The sequence below is a fragment of the Eublepharis macularius genome, chromosome 4 (genome assembly GCF_028583425.1).
Source record: "Eublepharis macularius isolate TG4126 chromosome 4, MPM_Emac_v1.0, whole genome shotgun sequence".
Classification (NCBI taxonomy): domain Eukaryota; kingdom Metazoa; phylum Chordata; class Lepidosauria; order Squamata; family Eublepharidae; genus Eublepharis; species Eublepharis macularius.
This window is the reverse complement of record NC_072793.1, coordinates 48781559-48809327: the sequence shown is the minus strand read 5'-3', so window position 1 is coordinate 48809327 and position 27769 is coordinate 48781559. Positions and strand designations below refer to the sequence as shown.

Here is a 27769-nt window from a genome sequence, read left to right as displayed (position 1 = left end):
AATAGCTGGCAACTGCTATTTGTTCCACTGCTTAGCAGGAACAGATTCTTTAGACACCAGCAGTAAAACAGCAGGCTCTAGGAACATTTCCAGACTAGGACAGCAGGCATACAAACCTGCCTTTCAATGTTTGCCCCTGAAATGATAACACTGTAGGATACCGCAGAGGCTACACTATATACATAGAGAAATTTCAACTGATTGAAATTTACATCCCATGTTAAAATTTACTACCTCAAAGTAGAGACCAATTTAGAAGAAACTGGTGTTATAGCTAAGACAAAGGATGTTGGTTACTGAATTAGTCCTCGTAGTTTTTTGGGGGGTGGGGGCATGATAGAAAAGCAAAGCTGAGGAAGGGGTACTGAGAATGGCAGGAGAGTAATTCCCCTCACTGTCAAAACTTGTGCATACCTAAGCAAGGGGAAGGGAGGACAGAGAAGTGACAAATGTGGGGTTGACATGACAGCAGCCATGGGCTTCCATTTCCTTCCCTGTCTGTTCGTGGCACAAGAGTTCCCCCCCCCTTCTCTGGTATGACCCTGAGGAAAGACTTGATGATCAGTCTCTGTGCTTCAGCCCTATTTCTGGGAGAACCAGATCTGATGAAGAAAGGGGCAGCGGCCTGGGCCAATACTTCCCTGGATCATGGCCTCCATTTGCAAATGGATTTGGTTTTTAACAATTTCTATTAAAATATTTATCTAAAAAAATCAACAGCACGACGAGAACAGAAGGGAGGGAGGACAAAACAGTAGCCAGTACTGCCCGTGAGGCAGCATGTCCTCCCCTCTGAGCTCGCACTGCTTGAAGCGCCTGAGGAATCAACGCCCTTACTTAAGATTCATTTTTTAAAAAGGAGACGGCACAATGCTTTCTTTCCCCTCTGCTGAAAGAAAAAAAAATCAACAACGGAAAAGAAAGGAAATGAAAAAGGTGGAAAACGATCCTACAAAAATTCAAATTAGGAAATAAAAATCATTGACTGTAAAAGAGAAGTGGGCACACTTTACTGGAGGCCCTCGGTGGAGGCGCCTGCATCGCCATCATGGCTGCCGGTCTCAAAGCTGTGCTCCACTCCCATGATGTCTGGCTCCATCTTGCCAGTGTCATTGATGAAGGTTGTGTAGGTGTCTCCCTCGGCCATCAGTAGTTTCAGTTTGGGGATCCAGCTCTTGCGGACAACGCGCCGTGCATTTGTGCACATGTCAGCAGCAATAGCATTCATTTCACTCTCCTTGAAGTTGGGGGCAAAGTTCTGGCAATAAACTGGCAAAAGGAAAAGATGCAAGTCTCTATCAATGTTGCGACTGGAAATACTCCCCACAGCTCTTTCCCTCTCTAGACTCCCAAACCACCATGTCCCCAAGTCCCCCAGGACTTTCAAATATGTAGTGGTGTTCTTAACATACATGATCTATGACCAAGTGTAAGACAGCTCCATCAAATGTGAGAAAGGGATCTACTTGAAAACTTTTAGGTACAGCTCCAAATTTATCTCCTTTGCAGAAAGCACAGATTTGTATGCTCAGATACGATGGAGCTGGACGTACTGCCCACTATCCTGATCATACTCAGCCCTGCTCCCTACTCTTCAAGAAGGCAGCATTAATACACTCTTACACCCACCCACCTAAATAGGAAGGCCTCTTCAAAGGACACTCACATTTCACAGCATGCAGCACCCTACTGTCGAGGGGTTTTCGGCTAGGATCATTAGTGGAGGAGCGGATTCCAGTGCCACAGCTGTTGGCAAGGGTGTTCCTAGAAAGTGATTAAAAAGAAAAATTAAAACTTACTGAACCACATCTCTGTATACTACACCTCTCACTGTCAATTCTGCCCATCTCCACCCCTCCCTAGCTGAAGTTCTGGCTCCTATCCTGCTCCTGCTCTAATTAAACCTCATATGCTTCCTTCCTACAACTAGGACAAGAATTTGGCATACTGCATCTCCACTGACTAAAGTAGAAACACATCCTGGGACAAGGAGGAGAGAAACAGAACTCCCCCCTCCCCATTACCACAAACAACTGGAAAACCACACACCGGTCAAAGAAGGATGCTAGTAGCCGTCTGAGAAGCACTTTGTGCCTTGTCCCAGCACTGACATGACAATTCATAAGCTGCGCCCGAGTGATGTACACGTTGGTACCTGGATAGGAAAGAGAGACAGTCTGTTTTGAGGAAAGAATACTTCAAAACTGCATAGAGACCAAGGAACCATTCCGCCATCTTGTAGGCTAATAATCAGCTCTACCTTGCTCATAGAAAGAGCGAATCAACAGTTGTGGCAGGACAAATCACAACTATGTTGTGCCAACAAATAGGGGTGTGTACAGTGGGAAAAATGTAGCAAATTCCAGTTTGGTACTACCAAACTGGAAATTTTTTTTGGTGTTCCCCAAATACTGAATCCATTCTCTAGTTCATTTCAATATTGCAGAGCAAATTTGGTAAAATTCGGCCATTGTTTCCTATGGGAAACTCAATTTGTTTTCCCCCCAGTGGCCTAGGGGGGATGGTCACTTTTTAAAACCTCCTCCTCCTCATTGTACTCTAATGACCCTCCAAGTTTCATAAAGATTGGACCTCCGGGGGGGGGGGGGCATTTTATGCCGCCTCAAAGAACATGCCCTTGGTCATTTTTATTCCCTATGAGGGAAACTATCTGGGGGCTATCCCGGGGGTTGGGGGTAGCAGTTTGCAAGCACTTCCAGGGATCTTGGACCCTGAGGTCCAGTTCTGTGGACCCCTGAACGAGGTGCTCCCAGCCACTCCATTTGTTGCTATTGTGGGGGAAAATTCCAAGCCGGCTCCCACTGCAGAAACACATAGACCAAGGCTGCCATGACCAGAGGCATCCTAGCCAGACTGCCTCTTTCTTGGCCCAGTCTGCCTCCACCAAATCCTGCCTCATGTTCCCAGAGGGGCCAAGAGCACGCCAGAGTATCTTAATCTCTGTGGACATCCCAGCACTGGCCATGGTGGAAGCCTGATGGGAAGGGGCATCCCCTCTGCTGCAGGAGGCCTCTCTTGGCCAGCTTATGCTGCACCCACAAGGAGAGGGCATCTTTCAGCCTGCTTGACAAAGGTGCCCTTGATGCTCGGGTTGCACATGGTCGCCAACACATATGACTCAATGAGAGGCTGCATCTGGGATGTAGTATCCTGTTGCAGCCTTCTGTGCACTCCTGGAACAAGGTCTGCATGTCCTCTGTCTGGGTCCATGAAGGAGGTCCTAGCACTCTGAAGTGTATGTACTAGAGGAATGACCAGACCTAGGGTCACCGTGTCAGACAAAAGGTATGCATGCTGTGACTGGGGGAAGGTCCAGATGTTTGACTTGAAGCAGACAGTTCTCCCGGTGGCGGAAGACAACTCTGCCTTCACGTGCTCCTTGGCAACCCTATAAAGAGTGAGCATCATGGACCTGCTCAGCATGGTGTGAGCAGAGGGCATGTACTAAGGGCAGAGTAGCTAGAGCAGCCCTTGGAAACTGAAGTCCTCAGCTATGGAAAAAGGCTGCCTGTCTACAGTGATCATCTCCACGATCTTCCAAGTGACGAGCCTAGATGCCTTCTGGATCCCCCCTCTTGGCACACTAGTGAGCACCAAACATCTCTGGCAGAGATGCTTGTCATTCCTTCCCTACAGGAAACCTGAGGGGGGGGGGAAGAGTGCCAGAGATGGTTGCAGGATACCCCCCTACTGGCAGCCAAAATGGTGCTAGTATCTCTCTCCTCTCAAAGAAGCATCACCTGGTGGTGCTTCTTCATCTGGTTCCTCAGGCGGGCCATTGAGAGATTATTCACATCCTTCCCTTGACTAACCTGAGCCCTACAGTGCTGGCACTGTGCATGCCGTGGATCCTCAATCTTCTGGAAATGCTCCCAGATGTTGGAGGACAAAGGGGGTCCATGCTGCCTTGCAGCTGTGGGCATCCCAGGAGATGCTTCCTGTGAGGTGCTCAGGCCAGACGCACTGTGTTTAGGTTGGGCAAAAGAAGATGGTTCAAGGTGAAGGGGTAGATATGCGGGAGTCACCACTTCCACAATCTCTTCCTCCACCATCCTCTCTTCCTGCCTCATGCTGAAAGGCCTGTTGCTGGCCTCAGAGGAAATTGGGGAAGGCTCACTCCTCCACCAGTTCCTCCAATATCACCAGAGTCCCTGAGGTGAGCACGAGGTACAGAAAAGACATGTCCCTCAGTCCCACCCCAAAAGACTCCTGCTGCTGCTAGGTTTCAACAGCTGGAGGAGGGGGAGTCTCAGCAGGGGGAGCCTCAGCAGCAAGCCCTTGTCTAGTTCCAGCTCCTGCCTTAGGCACCTGTGGTGGGGGTGGTGCTCCTGCAGCTGCCTCAGCAAAGAGGGCCTTGTGAACCTTCTTGCTCTCACCAGAAGCCAGGCTGGTGAATGGCAGCTGTGCTGGGGCAAGCCTCCATTGCACAAGTGGGGGGAGAGCTTTATCTTTTGCCTTTCCCCCAGGGCCCCTCTCTGGTCTCCTGTCACTCTTTTTTTCTGCCCCTTGGAACCTACCTTAACTAGTAAGTAACCTTACTAAACCATTAAATTACCAACCCACCCAAAGCACCTAGCCAAAAATGATTTTACCTGCCTACTCTGAATGCTTGTTTTTTGTGGGTTTAAACCTGGAGATGAACACACCTCTTTTTAAAAGGTCCTATTTAGGGTATGTGGTGGCACTACACTAGCAAGCAGCTGAATTCCTCTTCAGGAATCAAGCTACCCCTGCCCAGAATCCCAATCTACTGATAAGCCTACGCCAAAAAGCTAACGTGCCTAGCCTGGCTCCTTGGGAGCCAGAGGTGGGCAGGGAAAACCTAGTTAAATGTACCCAATGAGCAGCTTATTTATCTATAGAATTTGAGCAGAACCTGAACTTTTCTTAATTCCTACACAAGCCTATAAAAGGGGGGGAAAACTCCCTTTGGTCCCTAAAAGCTACCAATTAAGTATAACTAGCCTATGTTAAAAACACTTTAAAAAAGTTTATACAACCCTCTCTGAATACCCAAAGTACACCCAAACACCACTAGGTAAACTGAACCAAGCAGCACCCCTACAAACACCACTCCCCCTAGAAGAACAGACAAAAATCTACAGTGAACACCAAGCCAAACCTCTACGCCAACAGAAAACAGGAACCAACCAAACTAGTATAAAGAAAAAGCAGCCCCAACAATAGGGGAAAGCACCACCATACAAAGAACTAGCAAAAATGTACAGCAACAAAACACCCACAACGGGAAAATACAGAACCACCCCTCCCAGAAGAACAAGAGGATCTAATAAGCAGACACTATAAAACAGCAAAGAAAGCATCCCAACAACACGATAAAACAAAGAACCACCCCCCGCTACAGAACAGTAAATCAAACACTAACTATAATAAGTAAAAGCCAAACCAAAGCATCCCATCCACACAGCAAAAAAAAAGTTTCTAAAATGCACAGTAAAAAAAAAACCCTTTCCCCCTTCCCCGCCAATTCTTTCCCTCCCAGTCACCAGGTCAACCCCCTCTCCCCAAAGACAGAAAAAAAACAGTAAGTCAATGACTCTCCAACAGCAGAAGTCCTGTAGGTACAGTAAAGCAGCAGCAGAAGTGCAAGTTTCAGCAGGTAGCAGCAGAAATCCACTCACTGGGCAGCAGGATCCAGTCAGAGTTCATGTCGAGCCCAAAGCAGCCCAGGCCCAGGCCAGATGCCAAAGAGAGAGAGAGTCCACAGCCAGCAGTAGGCAGGGTCTCAGATCTCTCCAGGCAGTCAGAGCACACAAAATGGAGGCTGCTCTCAGGCAAGCCTGCCTATCTAACTCCTTGCAAGGCGGTTTAAAAAAGGCACTCTCCTTCTAGAAAATGCCATTGGTCAGAGAAGGAAAGCTCTTGCAAGGATTGGCCACTCACTCTCCCTCCCTTCCCCCTCCCTTTTGCCTCCGTCTCATTCCCCCTCCCTTCTCCCCCCTCCCATCTGATAAAAAGGCAGGAAACGGTGTCTCTTTGCTGTTCCTTAACAAAGGAACAGCCCAGCTGGCTCTAGCAAAGTTTACTGAATTAACCCAAATTAATTTGGTAAACTTGAGTTCGAGAATGCCAAATCTGATTCAGTATCCCCTTTTGAGTTCAGTAAGACCAAATTTTACCAAATCAAGTAAAATTCAGTTTTTGAAAGGAATACCAAACCCGAATTGCACAGCCCGATGAACAAAACCTAGTTCAACCAGTCAAAAACATACCCAGACTTTTTTTTGCTAGCTCTATCTAGGCAGAAACCTGTGCATGCATTTTACTTTAATGGGATAAGGCATAGGATCCTACCTGTCACAAGTTCCAACTTCTCAGCAGGGTCTCCTTCATCATACAACTTGGGATGGCACCGGTTCCCAATCTGGTTGATGAGTTCAGCAGGCAGCGAAGCCAAGTCCTGCCGCACTCGTATCCGGTTGCGAGACTCTGATGCCACCTGGTCTGGCAGAGCTTCTACTTTTTCTGCTGGGCAAGAAGAGGGAGAGGGCAAAAAAGAGGATAGGGATAAATGGCAAAGCAGCGAATGAAAAAATAAAGCACAGTATGGGGGTTAAAGTCGTGGTATCGAGCCTGGAAGATACTATAAAAGCTTGTAAATTTGTTACTAAAACTTCACATGCTTAAATGGAATGTTGACCCAAGTCATGAAGATTCCCAGGCCTCCCTGACGTACGGAACTCAGGATGCCTCACCTCACATTCCATTTAAAAAGCATTAAACAGGCGAGTGTCAGGTGAGCTCTGCATTGCTGTCACTAAGGAGAAAACCAGTCATGGACAAGGATTTGTTTGACTCGACAGGTTTCACCACATCCCACCCCCAAACAATTGCATAAATGGAGATGCAATACTGGCAAGTGACAAAAAGACTGACAGCTTTATGCATCCATTTTACTTATCTGAGGCCTGAGCCTGGTGTTCATCATAAAAACACAAAGAGTGCTTTAATGCATATTATCTCAATCTTTTTTTCAAAGACCTTGTAGGGTAAACCAGCATGACCCCATATTAAAAACTGGGAAGGGGGTACGGCTGAAAGTAGTATCTTTCCTAGGGTCACTTCATGGAGTTCATGGCTTTTGTAGCTCTTTTCAGTAGCTCATTTTTGCCAACTAAACCTCAGCAGAAGTTTTAAGCGTTTGAAAATTGAGAAGAACCGGAAAGGCTTAAGGGGCTCGCACAACAGCTGCACAGTCAACACAGATATGCAAGGTCATATGGTGGCATCTCAGGAAAATCAGTTATGGAATTAACTTCCAGCAAATCATCCTTGTTCATTTGCTCTTAGAGAAAAAAATTAGAGCCTTGAGCACTCACTTTCCCTACAAGTCACACCTTCAAGGTGGAATGATGGTGCAGAGATTATTCGTGCTGCTTTATGAGACTACTGAAATATTTGGCTCAGATTAGAAACTTTTAAAGACATGATCACTAATTCTCAAGGCTGCTTCACATGTAACTGTGGAAGCAAGGACACACTAGCTGAAATATTTAGCATATATCCACTTCTACACCTTAACATGCAAGCATGCCATACATTTCTTATACCACATGTATATAGTGCAAACATGTCAGAGAGTCAGGGCCAACTCCAGCTCCCTATAGCAAATATGTGTGAAAAAGACATGCAGCCTGTGTTCAGGGTAGATGTGGACATAAAACGAATACTTCTACTTGAATGTCTGAAGAAGCTCGCAGGCTAACCAGATCAAGGTCCAAGACTTACACTGTGTTAGTCTGCTACAGCCAAAACAACACTCTTGAAGCATCTTAAAGACTAACAAATTTATTGTGGCAGAAGCTTTCGTAAGCCAGAATCCACTTGTTACAACTATCACAATTGCTTCCAAATTCCCATAACCACCTTCTTTGGAACTGGCTAAGAAATGTTCCTGAGAACTTGGGCAGACAACTTGAATAATTCCACTCTTTTAAAAGGAGAGAACAGGAATATTGGCCTTCACCAATTCCTACCCACTACTCACCAGTCTGTCCTACATTCATCATGCTGTACATAGTGTACATGTTGCAGATCTGTCGGTACTGCTCATCGGAGCCTTCTTCAGGGGCATCCTCCTCTTCATCTTCTTCATTGTGATAGGAGCTGGGACTGTCGCTGGTGTAGGCACTGGAGGTGCCAGGGCTTGTCTGGTCTGATGTACTGGGGCCACTAACTACACTTGCACCTCCGCTTCCTCCTGATAGCTGCTGGGTCTGTTGCTGCTGCTGCGACTGCTGCTGGACTTGCCGGTTACCCCCACTCAGCTCTTGCTGGGAGGAGATCTTGGCCATTTTGCGGCTGCCATTACTGCCACCGCCACCTCCCCCTTCTTTCTGGCTGCTTTCCCAGAGCCGCTTAACCACAAATGTGCACTGGACAGAGTCCGACTCTTGCTGTTCTGTCTTTACGCGAGAGACCAGGGGCAGGGGTGTGTTGCCGGAGGGCCAGGTGGATGTCTGTGCCACAGGGCTCTGTGGCTCAGACGAAGGTGCCTCCTCAGTGTGCAAGCCTTGGGAGTCACAACTGGGTGAGCTGACCTTCAGGAAGAACTCAGTCCCCTTCTCCATAATCTCCTGAATCTGCAGGAACCCTGCTGTGTACATTAGCAGGAACTGGTCACCCACATTCATGCTGAGACGGCCAGTGTAGCAGAAGCTGAGGATCTGCTGGAAGGACTGTGGCTGCACAGCAGCAGGAAGCTCAACCACTGTACTCTTGCTGTTGTTGAAAAGGTCCCGGAAGTAGCAGCTACTAGCAGCCAACACAGCCCGGTGTGCCTTGAAAGCATGGCCTTTCACCACCACGGAGACATCACAGTACAGACCTTGCAACCGCTGCTCATTCAGGCACTCCAGGATGCTGTTACCGAAGTTAGGGATCTCCATTTGGAGAATCTGAGCCATCCTCTCCTTCACCTCACTTGGATAAGTCTTCTGCAAAGTAAATAAGGAGCCAGAGAGGATATATACAGGACCAATATGGAAGGATACATACAGAGTCAAAAGACAGAAGGAATAACCAAGGGGAGGAGGGGGAAGATGGTTAGCAATTTTCTTTTTCTACCTGGTAGGTAGAAATGTGAAAGCTTTGGAAAAAATGAAAAATACATCAGAAAAATATCTGGGTTTTACCCAGATTTTTCCAAAGTCTTAACAAAAAATTTCGAATGGAAAAAAATGCTGGGCAGCACAGGAAAAAAATCAATAAAGTATTTTCTCTTTTGGAAGTGAAATGCTTTTTGCAATAAGGTGAAAAGCACTCAAAATATGTAGATATTTATTTAAAACAATCTACAGCATCAAATAATAATAATTCCTGTAGATACACGTGCCCTGATTGTATACAAAGATGGGATATAAATTTTGTAAATACATACATAAATTTTCAATGATATATTTGTTTTTGTGTGACTAATTTTGTCCACAATTAATCTGCTTTAACATTCATGATAACAAACTATTGAAAAGTTCAATGTTCTCAGTGGCTTGAGTCTCCAGCCTTACTCATGTTTGTGGAACTCCACTGATGGAAGAGGAAGTGATTTCTTTCCCTTCCCCTCCACACAACCTGCATGGCTATTACTTGATGGGTCCTGTGACTGTGGAGATCATCATGGGAGAAAAAAGCATCAAAGATCCATGACCATCAGCACCTTCCACTGACAAATTGCTACATCCAATCCATGTGGTCCATCTAATCATCTCTTTTGTACACTAGATCCCACCTCCATTGCTCAGATAAGTAATGGGCCTTCTACTACAAGAACCATAGTCATATGAAAGCTCCATGCTTAGCTAAATTGTAGGCTCGAAATGAACATGTAGTTTTTAAAGAAATTGTGGATTTATTGGCATATTACAGCCTTTCCCCAGATTTTAGTAGCCAGTTTGGATATTCATTTTTAGGACAGTAAATGTCAATCTATATCAGGGCTAGCTTAACCATTAAGGCTAAGACCCCCAGCCCAGTTAAAGTTCAACTATATAGTAATTATCATACAGTACTATTGCATTGAGAATCGGACTGTCCTGCATCTTCTTTCTGGCCTCATTCATAACATGGGGGATATACACACACTTCGACCCACAAGAGCTGCAGACGGTTCATTCCTAGCTATACAAAAAGTTACAACTATAAATAGCCCACATATAAAACACTGAGAGGAGTCAGTGGGATCAGAGAAGGGTACTTGTGAAATCGCTTTTGCAAATACAAGTGTGAGGTCTTGAAATTCAACACAGCTGAAAGAAAAAAAAAACTCTACTGTAAAGTCCGTATTTATGGAATAGCTATATAAACAGTTGCAATTACTATACTGCATATGTATACCACTCTGTATACTTTTTTACTAGAAAAATTTACTAGAAAATAATACTTTAAAAATTAAGGCAAGAATGGAGGGAGAAAGAGAAAAAGTGCCACATGTTAAATTAGGGTGGAAGACAAGTTAGTTTATTGAGGGAGTAAATATGGATGACCATGTGAAATGTTGGAAAATTTATTTACTTATGAAATGAAAAATAAAAATGAAATACTGCATGTAAATTGTTATTTAAATCTTCAAATGAATATAAGCACTGCTTAGTGTTCTGAAATTTGAAAAGCCATGAATAAAAAGCAGGGAACACAAATTATTCCTTAAAAGAAATCATATGATACAGGTCAGGGGAATATTTTCCCTCTCAATGTCACCAGTCGCATATTATGCAACAGATGACTAACTACGCAGGGACCACTTAGCAGAGACCCCAAGTTTTACCACACGAGTACACATGGCAGAAAAAATGCGACATCACATTTTTAGCAATTCAGATAACCAAGCAACCATGTGGTATGTAGGTTGTCTGTACTAGTTCACGTTTCTTACCTGGCCTGGAGGGAGAGAGAGAGAGAGAGAGAGAGAGAGAGAGAGCAAATGCCTGATTCTTGTCATAGACAAGGTCTGCTTTATCACTCAGCTTTTTCAGTATAGTTGTTACAATTTTCGAACAGTGAACATCTCTACAGCTTTGAACCTATCAATGTTTTCCTTTGAAAATGGCCCAAAATGTTTGCTTTATGTTTTGGGGGAAAGACCAATCAAAACTGTACAAGAAAACTGCAGCGGAAATTCTTGGCAGACAATTCCAGCCATTTTGCAAATTTAAGCTTAAAATAGTACTTTTGAAATATTCTGCATCACAGATTCATCAAGATGAAGGGAAACCAGAAGTCCATTTTAATTCAACTTCTTGAACCAGGGGCACAGGACTTTCCATGTTCAGCATGAATAGTAGATTAGTACATATCACAGATAACTGTATGCCACAACTTCTAAACAACCAAAGAAAAGCGCACAAATTTGATTATGGGACATGCATACAGAAATCCAAAACAAGACAATTTAAAAAATAATTTTGGGATTAAGGATGCTATAGGAGGGCAAATAATCAAGAGTTTCAGTTTCAGCCATGAAGGCTGGCATGTCTCCTTGTCACTGAGAATTCATGACAAAAGAGATACACTGGTCTTGAAACAACGCAAAGATAATTTAGTTCTTCTTTTTCCAACATCAAACTCCCCTATGAAATCAGCTAACATCATCTTCCATACACAGACAGCAGAATTAAGTAAAGTTAGCCATGCCAGATTTGCCTGCAAAGAGATAATACATTCAATAAAATTGACTCAAGATGGCTCCAGAAATAACACATGATTTTGAGCCAACCAGTATTCTGTTCACAAATGTACATTTGACTTGCCCCTATCAAGGACTTGTTCCTTTCAAAGTAACATAAACGGACAGGCCAACTCAAGAACCTCAAAGAAGCAAGAAGATGTGTGTGCATGTTTTCAAGGAAGTAACATCAGCTTATCTGAGTTAAGGGAGCTGCTGATAGATAGCCTGGTATTATGTTATATGTGTGTTCTTTATATATACAGAGAGAGAGAGAGAGAGAGAGAGAAATGTATGTGCTGGGTTAAAAAACCCTGCCTGTTCACTCTAGAGCAGCAATGTTATTCACTCACTGACACATGAGCCCTTTTGTATATGGTATATTTTATTTGTACTTCTCTGTATTAGCAGTCAGAAAGGAGAATACTGGCATGACATTCTTTTTGCATGATCTATCCTTTTCCCAATGACCTGATGTTGATAAGCTTCATCTACCAAACACAGACATCAAAAGATTATGAAAAGGCCAAGATTCAAGCACAGTTTTTCATTACTTGAGGGCAATCTTTTTATTCAATATTGAAAGAATGCATACCATCTAATCAGAAGCAGAAGCTTTTGCTATTTTTTAAAAAGATGGATGCAGCAAAGAGGCCACAAGCACAGAACTAGAAGACAAATTAAATGAGGTTTTCCTATTCTCAGATCTAAGAAGGGAGAGAACTCTGCAAGCTTATGGATCTTTCCACATGTGGCTCTGAATCATGGGTATTGTCTGTTTAAGACAAAACAGCATGTGTGTTAGAGATAAGAACACTATGAATTTAAATGAGAGCATTTGCTAAAAACGGACAAAACAGTCATGTGCTTTTTATTCCTTCACACTTGCCAGCTATGGGGGCAAGTTAGTGCCGAGTTGAATGTTAAATACTAAAAATGAATGTACACAGTTTTCACTAATGAGGCAGAAGTATTATGCCTGGCCAGAAATCTCAGTTTTCAACAGTTAGCTTTAAAATATATGAGAGAGAGAAAATATATGTCACAAAACACACCGAGGAGGAAGTATGGCTATGTGAGGCTATTTTGACAAAGAGAGGCTGGAGAGAGAGCGTGTGCACATGATAGACTCTGAATATGCAGCACTGGAACCGCTGTTTAAAATTCTCAGGTCCGCAAAGGGCTGGCTGTGATAAAGTGCCATTTGGAGACGGCTAGAGAAGAACAATGCTACCTCCTATGTTGACAGAGTTCTGCCAAGTCATTACTGTTTGCAGAACCTCTGGCCCACATTTCAGTTACAACCAATTAAGAAATAAAATTTCTTTAAATGTTAGCAATTTTTGAAGAACCTGCAGTGTTTGGAAAATTGCAAGTCATTATTGCAAATCATACCCTGGAGACTCTTGTTGGTCTTTAAGGTGCTATTGGACTCGAACATAAGTCATCACAAAGATCTAAACACAAAGGCACTTAAAAACAATATAAACATCAGCAAACTGAAGATCTTTTCAAAAGCAATACCACTTCAAAATGTGTGTAATTATGATGCCATCTGGGTGGGGGAGGGAAGATTAAAAAAAAATCTGAATTTTTTAAAAAAACCTTTCCCATTTTGATTTGGTGACAACCATAAAGTACCAAACTTGTGTCACCTGAATTTACAGAAGCATTTATAAAACCATCATGGGAGATTAGATGTGCGCCCTTCCCCCAATTTAAAAGAAATCACAACTTTAAGAGAGAATGTTATTAATTCTGTTGCAGATTTGCAACCCTATCTCCCACAATGGCCCTGCTTCAGGTAAAGTCAGTCAGGATTAAGTCCCACTGAAGCCAGGGACTAATTTAATTTCCATGCTTTCAACTGGACTAACATGGTCCTCCCAAGCAAAGATACATTCTTCTAAATCCATTGAAGCTAATGGGCTTAAAAGGATATAACTCTGTTCAGGGTTGCACTGCCAGTCATTAACAACTGGATTGTAGTCAATTTCCAGTTACTGAGGCCTGAACTATTTCTTGAAAATATAAAACCCTCTGTCAAAGTTCTTATTCATTGCAGTAGAAACTAGAGCAGTGCAAGGTTTAGTGACCAGAATAACAGCAAGTGTTCCCCAATTAAAATTAAAAGCAGGATTTACTTGTAGTCGGGACACAGTGTCCACAGAGCATCCTGATGCTCCCTTCCTCATCCCATTGCCTACAAGCATAAACAGGTATATGCACAGGCAGCAAAGTGAGACACAAAGGGTAATGAAACATATATATAAAGCTCATCTTTTATGTTTCTGCAAGGCAAGGAATTAGATGTGGATTGTGTGCACAAACTTCTTAGTGACCTGTGCACACTTAAGCACAGGCAGGCACTGCATCAAGTCTTAAGAGTAGATAAATTACAAATATGGCATTCTAAGAATACTTTTGGGTTAGTAGTAACATTACCAAGAAAACAGATGTACTCTGAGACAAAAAAATGCACTGAGTTTTAATTAAAATTCCACTCGATCAACAGTTGCAAATTTGTCTATCATAACAACCACAGTGAATGTATGAATACCACAGTGACATTAACTTTTGCACCTGATTTTTATGCAGTGGATTTTTAAAATGATCTTTAAAATTAAACATCTCATAAAACCCCATATCGTTATAACAAATCTGTTTGTAGTAAATAGGCAAATGTAGTTTTTCAAGACAGACACCATGATTTGCACATATTATCATTTTTGTAATACTATCATACAATGCCAGACTGTCAAAAAGGTTGGAATGTAGAAGCTATCAAGCCCTCCCAATGGAGTCATGACAAAAATATGAACTTCTGCAGCATAAGACATTTTTTTAGAAGCTATGCATGAGGGTGACAAGAAATTAAAACTGAATACACAGTCTACTCCTATATAGAAGTGATTTCAAAACTTGGCATTAGGTGACCTGCTACAGTAAAAACTGTAGTTCCTTTGTACTGCACTGTTCCCAACAGCTCTTGCTCACAGCTTGGGGATCTTGGCAAAGATCTGAGACTGCATTTTTCACACTATTATCACAAGACCCAAAAGAGCAAACAGTGTCTGAATGAACACTGTGAGGACCAACACAGTGGTAATCATGTGGGGAAAACGACAGTTATACCTGCAAAATTGTCTCCATTCAGGTGATAAGCTTCCATTTGCTTTTAATGTTGACATATGCATAACATTCTTGAGGTCTATTTTTTATTGTTCAATACGAAGGTCCATCCATTCTGAGTACTGTCCATCACAATTTTCTAGGTAACATCATAGTTATCACTTTATACTGGAGGAATATGTTAGCGAACAGTAAAACAGGAAAGTGGTCTGACGTGATCCTGGGCCTGTAGGTCTCAAGAAAGCCTGAGGCTTAGAATAAATGTCCAGTAGGCCTGATAGCCAATTCCCCTGCGGGCCAACATTTCCCAAAATCCTCACCAGCTTTAGAATTAAACTAAGGAAAATTGGAAGGGAAAGAAAAGCCAATCACTACCAAAAAGGCTGAGCCACAGGAGAACTAATATAAGCCCCCCTTGCCCCCAAAGAGAAAATTTGTTTTCCCAGGAGCTGCGTGGCAGAGAGGTCACTACTAGAAGATCCCTCACTCAGGGAGGGTGGGCTGGACCCAAGAAGGGCCCCAGGTATTGTATGGACCAGTCATTTAGTCGTGTTAGGAAGCTTTATTGTTTTCTTGCTGGCTTTTTTATGTATTTATTTTTCCCAGCATACTGAAGAGTATCCACTATTAAACTTGTTGCTTACAAGTGTTCTCTCCCCTCTTGTCTGATGGTCTTGCAAATAAAAGAATTTGTTTTACTCTGCCAGAGTTCGCATATCTCTAGCTCAACCAGTCACCTGGCAATGCCCTCCCCAATAGAGAGGCGCTGCTTGGAAGGGTGGAGGAGGGGTACACTCTGGGCCCTCCTTAGTTGAACTCCCAAACCAGAGTGGTGGCAGCCAGTATAAGGCCCTTGTTTGCTCCAAGGCTGAAGGGGGCAGGAGGGAAAGGTGTGTGTTTGTGGGGCTGGAGGGCTCCCAGGAATGGATGCCAGGCTCCGACACAACCTCTTGCTCCATGACAAGGACTTTGCCTCAAACCAGTAAAGATTGTTACTTGATCCTCCAACATGTTAGATCTACTTTCTAAGACATGCAGAGAAGGCCCAGGAATCCCTCCTTTCCTGCACACTTAGCAGTATTAAGTTGAAAAACCACATCTCATTGTGCTGAAAATCTAAGTACTTCAGTATTTGTATTACAATTCAGTTGCTGCTCTCTGACAGAGCCCTTGTGGGAGACAGGACAAACTATTAGATGATAATTAGGACCAGCTTGAGAGTAATAATGTGTGCATAAACTGGGGAGGGAAAATTAGAGAAACCTGTGCATGTTGGTGGAGCACTGCTAAGATCTGGCTCTTCTCACCTATCTTGTCCAGAGCATTGCTGTGTCAAAGACCTATTTAATTATCAATATATTTAACTATCAACATTGCCCCATCTATGGATACTTAAATATGGAGATTGGAGCCATGAACAGACGATAGCTTTTTCTGTAAACATGAGAAAATCCCCAGGTTTGCAAAAAAGAGAATCTGAAATCTAAAAATACAAACTCACACACTCGGGGGTTAACCCCCCCCCCCCAAATGATAGAAGCAGCACATGAAGCTTTCAGAAAGGTCCTCTGTGGCCATTGCAAGGTAACTACAACAGTATTGCCAGTTGAAACCCTGGTTTCTATCAGTGAAAGGCAGAGGGAGGGTCCAGCATCCTTTTAAAGGGCCGTTTTAGCTTTGAGGGGAAGACTCATTTTGGCCAAGCTGGACAACCACCTGGAGACTTGCTACCACACCTAGGCCTGGCTACTTGCTACTGTTCAACAGCAGCCAAACCATTCAACTGGGCCATTTTTCCAGACATAGGCTGCCAGGGGGAGAAAAGGAGGGACAGCTGAGGACAAGGGGGAAGAGAAAGGTAGGTTGGCTGGTTGGTGGAAAGAATAGAAAAAAGCAGGAAAATGGGAGAGTCTTGGCAGGAGCAGACTGGGAAGCAAAAAATGGCCCTGCCTACTTGTCTGTCCCCTAGTCCTCTCTCCCCAAATGGAAAGGGGGAAAAGGAACAAAAGACAGCTCTCACCACAAGCAAGCATCTGCTCCACCCCTGTGCAGGGCAGGTGAGCCGCTGCTCTGAGCAAACCTGCTGCCCCTCACACTTGGCCCATGCAGTTGGCTCGCTCTTGGCAGCAGCTGGCCTGCCCCACATGGAGCTGGGGTAGATGACTTGATCACACTGGCTTGTCAGCTAGGTATGGAACCAGGGCCATCAGTTTGCCACAGTGACAGCTCACTTGGAGGTGGAGTGGCCATAGCAGGAAGTAGTGGTACCCTAGGCCATCAGCGCAGTGGGATTTTCCCTGATGGCCTTAATAGCCAATCTGACCCAGGGATATGGGGACTTTCAGAAAAAAGAGAGGAAAAAGCAAGGGAGAATGTGTGATATCCCCCACAAGGACCTGTGCGTCCCCAGTTTGTTACATATATTACTGTCTCGAGAAGCCCAGTCATTAAGGCCTATGACCTAGAAACCTGCCCCTTAACCCAGACTGTTAGTGATCTAGGACAAGTTATGTGCTGCCAGTTTGAAGCCTTAAGCCCTCTTTGTATCAGATCACCAGTTGAGCATTAAATGGAAGTCTAACTTGTCTAGATCTTTTATTTCCAAATGATATACAGTAACAGCTTAGTGCTGGCTTCTTATCAACAAAATTACAACAGCAGCAGCATTTGCAGTTTCTAGAAATGCCCTAACAGAAACAAGAGCTCTCCCCCATGGGGAACTGCTCCAGATCACAGAGTTCCATGCTGAATGCATGCATAGCTTCCCCCATCCCATCACCTTCATTTATCTGACAAAAACTGGAAATACATTGTTTTTTAGAATAAGACTGTATGATTATTAATAGAGACAGCGTCGCTTTCTTGCTGAACATTCTGTGATTTAGTCAACAGTTAAATAAAACCAAATAGCCATAATACTGTACTGGAGTAGTTACACCTGCCTTCACACCAAATATACATCTTATGTGAAAATGGTGGAGGAGGGTGAAGCTGGTGGAAGTTATCTGACTTTAAAGAACTTTAAAAAAAAAAACTCCAGGTCTCAGTTCACAACTCATAATGGATGGTCCTCATTATTCAGGCATTAAAGTGTGAGGGTATCCCTTACTTTTGACCTGGCACCCCTAGAGAATGGTCTAAAAATCATTCCCCTCAAACTTGCCAGTTTCGCCATAAATGTGGTTCCCCATGATCTCACATCTGAGTGATAACTGGGTCCACATTGCTTAGACCCGAAAATTCTAGAACATCAGATGCTGCTAGAGCACCCACTGTCTCCACCTGAACTTTCATCCTTCATTTACTATTTGCTCTTCTTGCAGTTTCTGCATCAAGTGGTACCATCTATAGTACTGGAAAGATAGAACACGTCACTATTTTTTCTCCAGGAGAGGAAGGTTAAAGTTCACAAACTTGTGATAATGAAAGGGCTCATCCAACAGCTGTCAACTCACAGCTCATCCTAGAATAGATTCCTTCAGTGTAAGAAAATCCATCTCTGTACCTCATTGTTCTAGTGTCACTCAGGAAGCCTCTGCTCTTTTATGTGCTGGCCACCTGGCTCAGACATATGATACCACCCTATTTCTTCAGAAAGGAAGGTGGAATGGAACCAGTAGACCAGGGAGGATTTATGCATTTCAGGAAGAACAAACCTAGGAACAAAAGCTGAGGGATCACTGCCTGTTTGTTGTTCTCCCCATATGGTCAGGACATCAGGTGCTGCTCAGGTATTAAGACAGTCTGCAGGAATGCCATCCTAAGTCTGAACAAGATTTTACTTCTAATGATCAAGAAAGTGTGTCTGTTATGAAGAAACCTGTTCTATTTACTCCTTATGGGGGTTTTGAGAGAGAGATTAAGAGGACAGGGGCACAGTTAAAGTCGCCGAAAGTTCAAGAACAGGAAGTTGCCTGGAGAATTTAATCAGAGCGGGTAAAAAATAAAATTTAAATCATGTTCAAAGACCAGACACTGGTTTTCTATGTCTGCACAAAGCAGTTGTCCTGCTCTTACTTGCTGCTTGAATGACATGAGTGGACTTCTCAATCTTAGGGCTACAAATGGAGAAATTAAGGATAAAATTCAGTAATGAGCTTGCTATCTACAGAGCAAAGAGTTTGGGACAAAAACTAATGACATACCAGCCTGAACTGATTTAAGAGAAGGCTGCAGGGATTTTGTGTTCTAGTTCCCCTCTAGGATATTTCTTTAGTTTGTGCTATGACAGCAAAGCAGTTTCCCGCCTAAGGAATGATCATATGATCCTCAAGGGAACACACAACTCTTCTTCAGTTTTGAAGCCTGGTAGTTGCTAGTTCCCATCCATGCTTTGGAAACTATCTCAATCCAAAAACATAATCCTGTGGAAATGAGTGTGCCGGAACAGCTTTTATGTTCACATGGGATGAAAATGAGGCAACACTCTGCCTAAATAACCAGCCCATATTTTACAGTGGGCAAGCACACTGAAAATGCCCCATTTTCTAACAACACTAAGAGCGTGAAGATGATGCTCCGCCTCCTGGTTCTCTCATAAGTATGGTCATTTTTGCCACATGTAAATAAACCACGTATTCTAAGATGTTTGTCTTCCAAACATTCTCTTTCGTATAGGCATGCCCACCACAAAAACCGAATTACAGATACCTCAACTAACAGTATCCATTCCAGTCCTAGAGGCAGGCCAAAGTTAAAGTTACAGAGCAGATTGCTACAGGCCAATAATGTTATTTAAGAACATACAAAAAAACCCCAGAAATACTGCGTCAATCCTTGACACTACCCCCATGAACATAAGCAGGAGCCTGTCTCCCCTCACACAGCAACTACCCACAATTTGTTAGCGGGCACACACAACGTTAAGGATCACAGAATTAAAAGACCACAGCCTCGATGAAGTAAGGAATTTGGAGTCACAATAATTGCTCAGTACTTGGTGTTGATGAACAGTTACTAATGACACCAAATTCTTTACTCCTTTGGGGCTGCGTGTTGTGAAAGATATCCGAGGGTTGGGCCCTTCATTAGGATTATAACTAGAAACTCAGCCTTACAGATAGATACCAACTGGTTATATAGCCCACAATGTGACTAGCCTCCACCGGAGTCACAAGACAGCTAGAGTGGCAAGTCTGACAAGTTATTTCCCAAAAGGAATTGAACAGATGTAAACTATGAAAACGGAGCCTCCATGTTCAGAGATAGTTCCTCTCTAGTCACTGGACATGAAGGCTGGCCAGCTTCTGATGCTTATCTTCATAATGCCCTACATGTGAGTATTGCAAAGACACCTCACTAGCCTCTGTTGAAGACAGAATACTGGTACAAGTGACTTTGTGGTCTGATATACCACATTTGTTCTTGAGAACATAGCACCCTGGAAAACCTGAACTCGTCTGGAAGCTATACAGGGTTGGCCATTGTTAGTATTTGGATGGAAGACCTCCAAAGAAGTCTAGGGTTGCTATGCAGAGGAAGGCAATGGCAACTCTGCTCATCTCTTACCTGGAAACCCCAGGACAGATCACCAAATGTTGGTTGAAACTTGAGAGCACTTTACTGTTATTATTTATTCTTGTCATCCTGATCTTAAGCTTACTTCACTTTGATTTAAGGTGCACTGAGTCCAGTGGAACACTTTCATTTGAGAATGGTGGGATATGGAGACAATAGAAGCAAAAACTAGAGGATACAGCAAATGGTGTCTTCTCATGACTAAAAATGAATGTTTCTTGTTTTAAAAAACAACTTTGTGCTGTACTCCCAGGTTCCTGAGGCCCTTTCTTTGCATTGCTGAAGTGAGAATCACAGTCATTCTGAAATACAGGCTGGTTGTTCCTCATGTAAATCAAACTCACCAGTGCTAGCCAGAAAACATTTTGTGCTCCAGTAATACAGTGCCAATGATCTTAGCAGAGCCCAGAAGGATCTGTGTCAGCTCTCCCAGGCTCAGAAGTGACTATTTTAAAAGTTCCTATTCATTTCCTTGTTACTAACAGAGAACAAACACACAAAAGGTGTTAAGTTGTTAAAGAGTATAAGTGCAGGGTGGTGGCTACAAGATTTACAGCCTTCCCCCCTCCCCCCAGTGTTGGCTACACCCATAGCTGGGAGACAGAACCAAGCAGTTGTTAATATCTCCTGGCTTCCTGTTCTGTGTTTCTTTCCATGAGTAAATCCCAAGTCTTTCACAGCAACAGACTGAGGCTTTCCATTTAAACAGAATATAAGATTTTTGAACACACAGTTAACTTGCTATCCCATTGTTTAACAGGCACAAGAACCCTTAATTCATCTGTCTTCCCTTCCTCCCAGCAAGATCAACAGGAATGAATAAGGGTTGGAACTTTGATTGTGGCTTCCTTTTGCACCTGGATGGTAAACAGAAACCAAACCTGTATGGCAAGCAAAGAACAAGGGAAAATACCAAGTCAGTGGACCCTGGTGACTAATTCATAGAAGAGAATCTATCAACCACTCTTACTGATACACTGTAGAGGGGGCAGTTAACCCTCCAAGGTCTTGGCCTAATATTATAATACCCAAAGCTGCCTATATTGGCCTTTTCATTGCATTTATAAGAATATCTTTTTCCAGGGAGTCAAACTCATCTACTGAATATGTACAACCTGCAACATGGCTGGGTACTTGCAGCCTTAAATACTTATGAACAATCACAGACTATATTGAATGTGCTTATTTCACTGCATAAATCGCTTAGAAATCTCAAACATTTCCTATCTGCTCTTTCTTCACATTTACACCCCGCCCCCCACCGGTCTTGTGTTTACAGTAGGGGATAAAATTACATTCATGTCCCCTGCTTTACCTTCATGCTATTTCCTTGTACTTTAAACAGCACTAGATCATTACTGCATATCTTTCTATCACACTGAAAATCTTCTCAGGGTCTAGGCTAGGGCAAAAGTACACTTGACTCTCTGGCATGGTCCATATCTGCTAAGGAAACAAGAATCAATCAAGTTACTAACAAACAACTACATTTCCTTTTGTCTTCTTCTAAGCCTCTGGTAACTTTAGGATAAGGAGCACTTTAGACAGAGAGACACACTGCTCCAACTGTCTTAGTCAACACCTATTCATATTCCTATCACTCATAAATTGCTCCGGCTCTCCCTGGAACTTATTTATATACAGTGTTGATAGTTCTGCTTTCAGTAACAGACAGTATCACAGATCAACAGAACAGTGTGACAAAAAATATTTTGTTTAAACTAGAAATGTATTAATATAATCAAGAAGCCCACTAGTTAGACAAATATGTGAAGAGGCAAAAAGTTCTGCTAATTTATTCATGATTTTGCAAATGACTCATAAACTCACCTAGGTGTTGCTTATCTTGATAGCTCCTCCTCATAGGAAAGGCATTCCATTCCCTGTCCTCCTCTGTATATTTTTCAAGTTCTGTAATGTTAAGATGTAGGCGGCCAGAACTGTACATGCAGTATTTAAAGTGCAGATGTTTACAGTTTATTTTGTTAACATCTGCATAATTATTACATAGGGTTTGCATCAAGTTCTCTCTGCCAGCATTTGGCCCTGCATCCAGTGACAAGAACAAAGGTCTGGGATTCAGACACGGATGCAACTTCACCAGAGTATCACATCTCAAGAGCCTATAAAAAAGAATGCCTGCTATTTTAGAGAGCACCGCATTTCTACAGAACCAGGAAATTAGACTAACTACCCTATCAAACCTTTTCTGTTCTGAATATTTTGCAGTCCTTTTGTAACTTGAACATAGCACACAACCTCTCCCCGCAATTCAGAATAAAGTTTTAACTATAAAAAGCGAATGATGATACAGTCAAAATCTCAAGCCTGAAGACATAAAAAACAGTATCTGGAACAATTTTGATACATTTTGGCTTTATCTTCTTTGAAGACTTGAAAATCAGGAGGTAGGAATGGTTCAATAGTTGCGAAGGGCAGAGCAAAGATAAACAGCATGGTGGAGGAAAGAGATACTCTATTTACTCAAATGTAAGCCTAGTTTTTTTCATCCAGGAATAGCATCAGAAAACAAAAAGTGGTGGGTCATCTTAACTTTGCATACAAGTTACAGTTATGTCCAGTAATAAAAAACTTTTTGTGCATAACATTTTTGAGGGGTTATCTTCCTTTTGGGTAAATATGGTAGCTTTTGTAAATGCTTCCTCCGTGCTGCAATGCTCAGCCAGTCTCTTTAGCATCTAAAATTGTTGTCAAAACCCATTCTTTTAAACCTTTGACCTGGCAGTCAACATATATATACATGGTTGTTTATTAAACAGCGAGGTTCCCAGACAAGCTGTTTCTATGGTGGTTAGGTCTGCAGAATCCTAGGCAGTGCAGAGTCCAACAACCTCCCAGTGTCCTGGGTCTGATGTGTGTGACTCCATGAGAGAAGAAAAATGGACCATAGAATAAGGAGGCTGAGTGCCATGGAAATAAGCAAGTGAATGGAATGTTAACTTCCATAAGAGGAAATAATCAAGATCAACATATTGCTGTACCTACAAAGCTTTCCCACTGCATTCTTACTTCCTGTAAAGTTCTCTGTTTATCCATACTATTAAAAGCAGGATATATCAGTATTATGCATTGTATCAGATATGTTGTATAACATTATAATGTGAATGACAAATAAATGTTCCCACATGTACGGGAACTGAACCAGTTATCAAATTTCTATTTGCCTAAATCAAAACAGCTTCAGTCACAGCAAATATATGTTAAACTCAAAGAGGACAAATGGTTTGACTCTATGCAAACAGTCATAGTACTGTGAATTATACAGCTATAAACTACAGTACCTTTTTTCTTTTTAAGAAAATATGTAACCTGATCAGCTTATATTCAAATGAAATGAATTTTATTTTTGACATGGCATGAGATTGCCTTGATTCTTATACTCTAGGAAACTACCCACCACTGAAGTATTAGTATTTCAGGACACTGCACCAAAATTGCAGTCCTACATACCCCTACTTCAAGTCCCATTAATTGTAGTAGGACATAGTTCTGAATAAATATGCACATGCTCTTTGGGGAAGAGATTCTATTTTGGCAGAAATAATTACTAACAGACTTCTGGTTTTCACTGTGGCCTCTCAATATAACCTTGCTCTACATAACACTGTTCACTAACACACAGCTGCAACTACCAATAAGGTGTTCGTTGGAGCAGAGCTCTGCTGTAAATACGCACTGCCACCCATTAGCAGGGCCTCCATTTTCATAGGACCCTCTCAATAAGACTTCACAATTAGCTTCAACATTGAGTGGAAACCACTTGGGATGCCAGATGGCCAACCTGTTCAAACTTATTTACCTGTCATTCTCCTAATCGTGAAGCCAATTTTATTGTACAATAGTAATAAGTATGAGAATCCACTATTTTCGAAGAGATTAGCATTGTTTGAAACATTTTTCCCTACTATGAAATCACACGTTACAAGTCAATAATGCTATCCTATGTCAGAGTAATCTTGACACTTAGAAAGGATAAATAAAAATTCAGCAAGAGTTTGTTCAACAAGAAAATGATTTATGGCAACAATTTAATAACAAGGTTCAGTTCTCTGAACCTAGAGCATAACGTCTATAGAGATACCTTTAAGAGGCTGAAGTCATACCCGAAGCAAATTCTTGATGTTCCCTTCCCTCATCATAAGCATAAACCAACAAAATAATCCTAATTCCCTCCCTCCAAAACAACCCCGGACAACTGGAATAAAAAGTTGAAAACCAAGACCGTAAGCCGATGCCAATTTATTTGAGAGAAAGCCCCCTGAGCCTTAATTTCCTAACCAAGATGCAAAGGATCGGGGAGCTCCCGCCAAGCAACTAAGAGCCCACTCCGCTGCTCTCCTCAAACGCAGGATCCCTTTAACTCTCACCCTCTACCTACACAACGAAAAACCCACAACTAAAACTTCAGGAAGTTCCGTTTCCTTGAGGTTTCAAGGCTGCTAGTGTTTGTTTTGGTCCTAATCCGACTTGAGCACCGAAAGGACACCCTCCAGGAGCACGACCGTCGCCCCGGGACGAGAAGCGGAGCCTGGGAGGAGCCCTCCCCCGCCCAAGCATCTCCCGGCCGTCCAATTCCGGGTTTCCAAGCCAACCGGCCGGTCAGGCCTTCGCCTGGAAAGGAAGGCCAAGTCGCTCCCCTCAAACTTTTCCCACTTGAGCTTGCTCGCCGCTGGGCCCTTCCCCTGGGCGGCTGAGAGCGGGGGAAGCGAGGCGACACGGAGGACAAAGCCCCTGAGGGGGGGGGGCGGGGGATTCGGACAGGCCTGCGAACTGTTGAAGCCCGCACCCTCCTGGCCGCCCGGCGCAGACACAGGCCCGGGCCGGGGGGAGGGGGCCGCAGGGACTGGCCGCGCTCTTGCGAAGGGCTTCGCCTCTCTCTGTGTGTGGGGCGGGGGTGGCCCCCTCTCACTCCCTGCGGGGGGAGGTCGCCAACTGCAAGGAGGCCTGGCGCAAGGGGCAAAGCGGCGCAGGTCAGGCCCACCTCCGCGAACGCAGCGCAGCCGGTACTTTCGGGATGAATTCAGGAAGGGGCGCAATTGGGGAAGGGGGTAGCAAGCGCGGGGGGGGGGCAGAAGGCGCCCCCCGCCCCAAGGACTAGGCAGAGGCAACCGCCGCTCTTGGGGGGATGCGGCTCCCCCTCCCCCTTGGAAAGGTTGGGCAGGTTTGGAGGCTGCCGGGGGGGGGGGCGGGTGGAGAAAGTTTAAACACCCAGGCTGATGGGGGAGGGGGCGGTGCTGGGGGAGGGGGTCGGGGGCGCCGCAGCGGCAGAAGGGGCCGCCCGAGGCGGCAAGGTTTTCCGCGGGGGGCGGCCCGGCTCTCACCTGTGCAAAGAGAAGAGGGGGGATCTCGGTCAATGGAGGGGCTCTGCTCCCCCGGCCCTCCGAGCAGCACTAGCAGCAGCCATTCATTGTCAGCCTAGGCAGGCTCAGCAGAGAGCCGAGCGGTCGGATGCAGCAGCAGCGCCTGCGAGCCGATGGAGCGCGACGCCAGTCACAGCCCAGCCATTGCCGTGCGCTCGCAGGCCCGGCTAGCTGAGCCCCGAGCCGGCCGCTGCCGCCTCCCCCACCCACGCTGCCGCTGGAATCTCGCCTGCCTTCCCCTTAGACCTGGGAAACGTCGCCTCCTGAACTTCCGAGCCTGCCTGGTCTTTGAGCCGGAAACAAATTTTCCGCCGCGGGAGTCAGGGAGGGGGAGAAGGCCCGGGGAACAGCGAGAGCCTCCGCATGCTAATTCAGAAGTAAGACCCAGTGCGCACTGGGACTTACTCCCTAGCAAGGGTGCTTGGCTCGCCCTCCAGATCTTCCGCAGTGAAAAAAACATCCTATAGCTTTTAGGAAAGACGTCTCGAACAGAGCAGACACACACTGCAGAAGTTTCACAGTTCGGATCTCTCCAGTTCACTTTATCAAGGAAGGAATTAAAATGGAGCGATCCTTCCCGCCCGGAATGAAAACTTGCTTGGTACTGAATTATACAGACATTTCCCATAAACCTGAGAGCAACAACCTGACTAAATCGTGACAAAAATAAAATCAGGCTTTTAGAAATAGCCAAACCCACAACAGTTTTGATTAAATAAAGAAACTTGGCAAGAAACTGCTAAAGTTTGGGCTCCAGCTTTGGGAAGAAAACATTTTCAGTCTACTTACCCCCCCCCCCCTCCCCATGCTCAACATTTGAGACGTCTATAAAGAAAACAGTGTTCCCGGATGACATCTTCCAAGGCAGAAGACAAAAATAAACTGAAATAATAATAACTGCACTCACATACCATTCTTCTAGACAGGTTAGTGCCGCACTCAGAGTGGTGAACAATGTTACTATGTTCTCAGTTTTCTGATCATCAATACTGAGAATTTTAAATTTAAGCATTACACTATGTAATCAGCATTGAGTCTCAGTGAGAAAGGTGGACTATAAATAATGTAAATAAAATAAATATAAAATTCATAAAACTTGCTATTCTGGTTTTTTTCTTATCCTGAACTTCCAGGCCCAGAAACACACGAGTGAAAGTCTGTAGACCAAGTTTATTTTAATATTACTGGCAAGTTCACATCCCAATCATAAATCTATTTGTGTTGAAGTAGGACCTACTGATTTCAGTGGAATTTAGATTCGAGTAAGTACAACACTGGAATATTTGCTAGACATGAATTGCCAAAACAAACCAAGAAACAGACCACGTGTTATGATACAATCCCACCAAAGTTGAGTTCTATTCATTGATTTCCATGGGAAAATTAAGCGTACCCCTAATTCACTACCACTTATGATATGGAGTTTAAAGTTACTTAAATTTGGTTGATTGAGCTTGTTTCTACCATAATCAGATGTTTGGAAGGATTTGAACAAGGAGGCAGATGGAAAATTTCCCCAAAGTAAATGCAGTGTAATAATGTTGTTTACCTTTTCTCCACAACTTTTATTTCTGCCCCCCCCCACCAATTCCCCATTTTTATGAGGGCAACTGTAAGACTGGGCCACCACTGTTAGATATTGCTTATGTATGATGTCATACCCCTCTGAAACAAAGCCTAGATATATGTAACTGAATTGCTCACATTTGTGTTTTGATCTGTTTCCCACCCCCACCTTCCAATAACCTGCAAACTTACTGAGGCATTAATTAGGCTTCTGTTAATGTTACTTTGCAAAGCACCATAAACATTGGTGATACCATATAAAAATAATGACAACATCATGCGGGTTCAAAAGGGAGCATAATGTTCATGGCTTTGGAGGCACAGATCACTGAGCTTTTTATACTATGTATCCCAGGCCTGTAACAAGAAATGGAGGGGGGGTAGTTGCAGGGGCTTAGTGTTGCCCACCTCCAGGTGGTTCCTGGAGATCTCCCAGAATTATCACTGATCTCTAGACTACACAGATCAGTTC

The 27769-nt window shown here is 43.7% G+C and overlaps 1 protein-coding gene across 1 annotated transcript; it reads right to left on the bottom strand.

Moving 5' to 3' along the window:
* NACC1 (nucleus accumbens associated 1) lies at positions 1–25781 on the bottom strand. The gene is made up of 6 exons (XM_054976182.1): positions 25693–25781; positions 8030–8978; positions 6337–6507; positions 2050–2155; positions 1667–1764; positions 1–1269 (listed from the first exon to the last, which is right to left on the bottom strand). The coding sequence occupies exons 2-6, from the start codon at positions 8946–8948 to the stop codon at positions 1010–1012; spliced, it is 1554 nt and encodes a 517-aa protein (XP_054832157.1). The 5' UTR covers positions 8949–8978; positions 25693–25781; the 3' UTR covers positions 1–1009.
* Between the last annotated feature and the right edge of the window lie 1988 nt (positions 25782–27769).

What these genes read in the sequence shown, in the direction of transcription:
- NACC1 (XM_054976182.1), bottom strand. Translation starts at nt 8,948, where the DNA reads ATGGCTCAGATTCTCCAAATGGAGATCCCTAACTTCGGTAACAGCATC. An exon ending in GAAGTTGGAACTTGTGACAG is followed by an intron (nt 2,156 to 6,336) that starts GTAGGATCCTAT and finishes TTTCCTATCCAG; the next exon opens with GTACCAACGTGTACATCACT. An exon ending in GGTGCTGCATGCTGTGAAAT is followed by an intron (nt 1,270 to 1,666) that starts GTGAGTGTCCTT and finishes TCCTTTTGCCAG; the next exon opens with TTTATTGCCAGAACTTTGCC.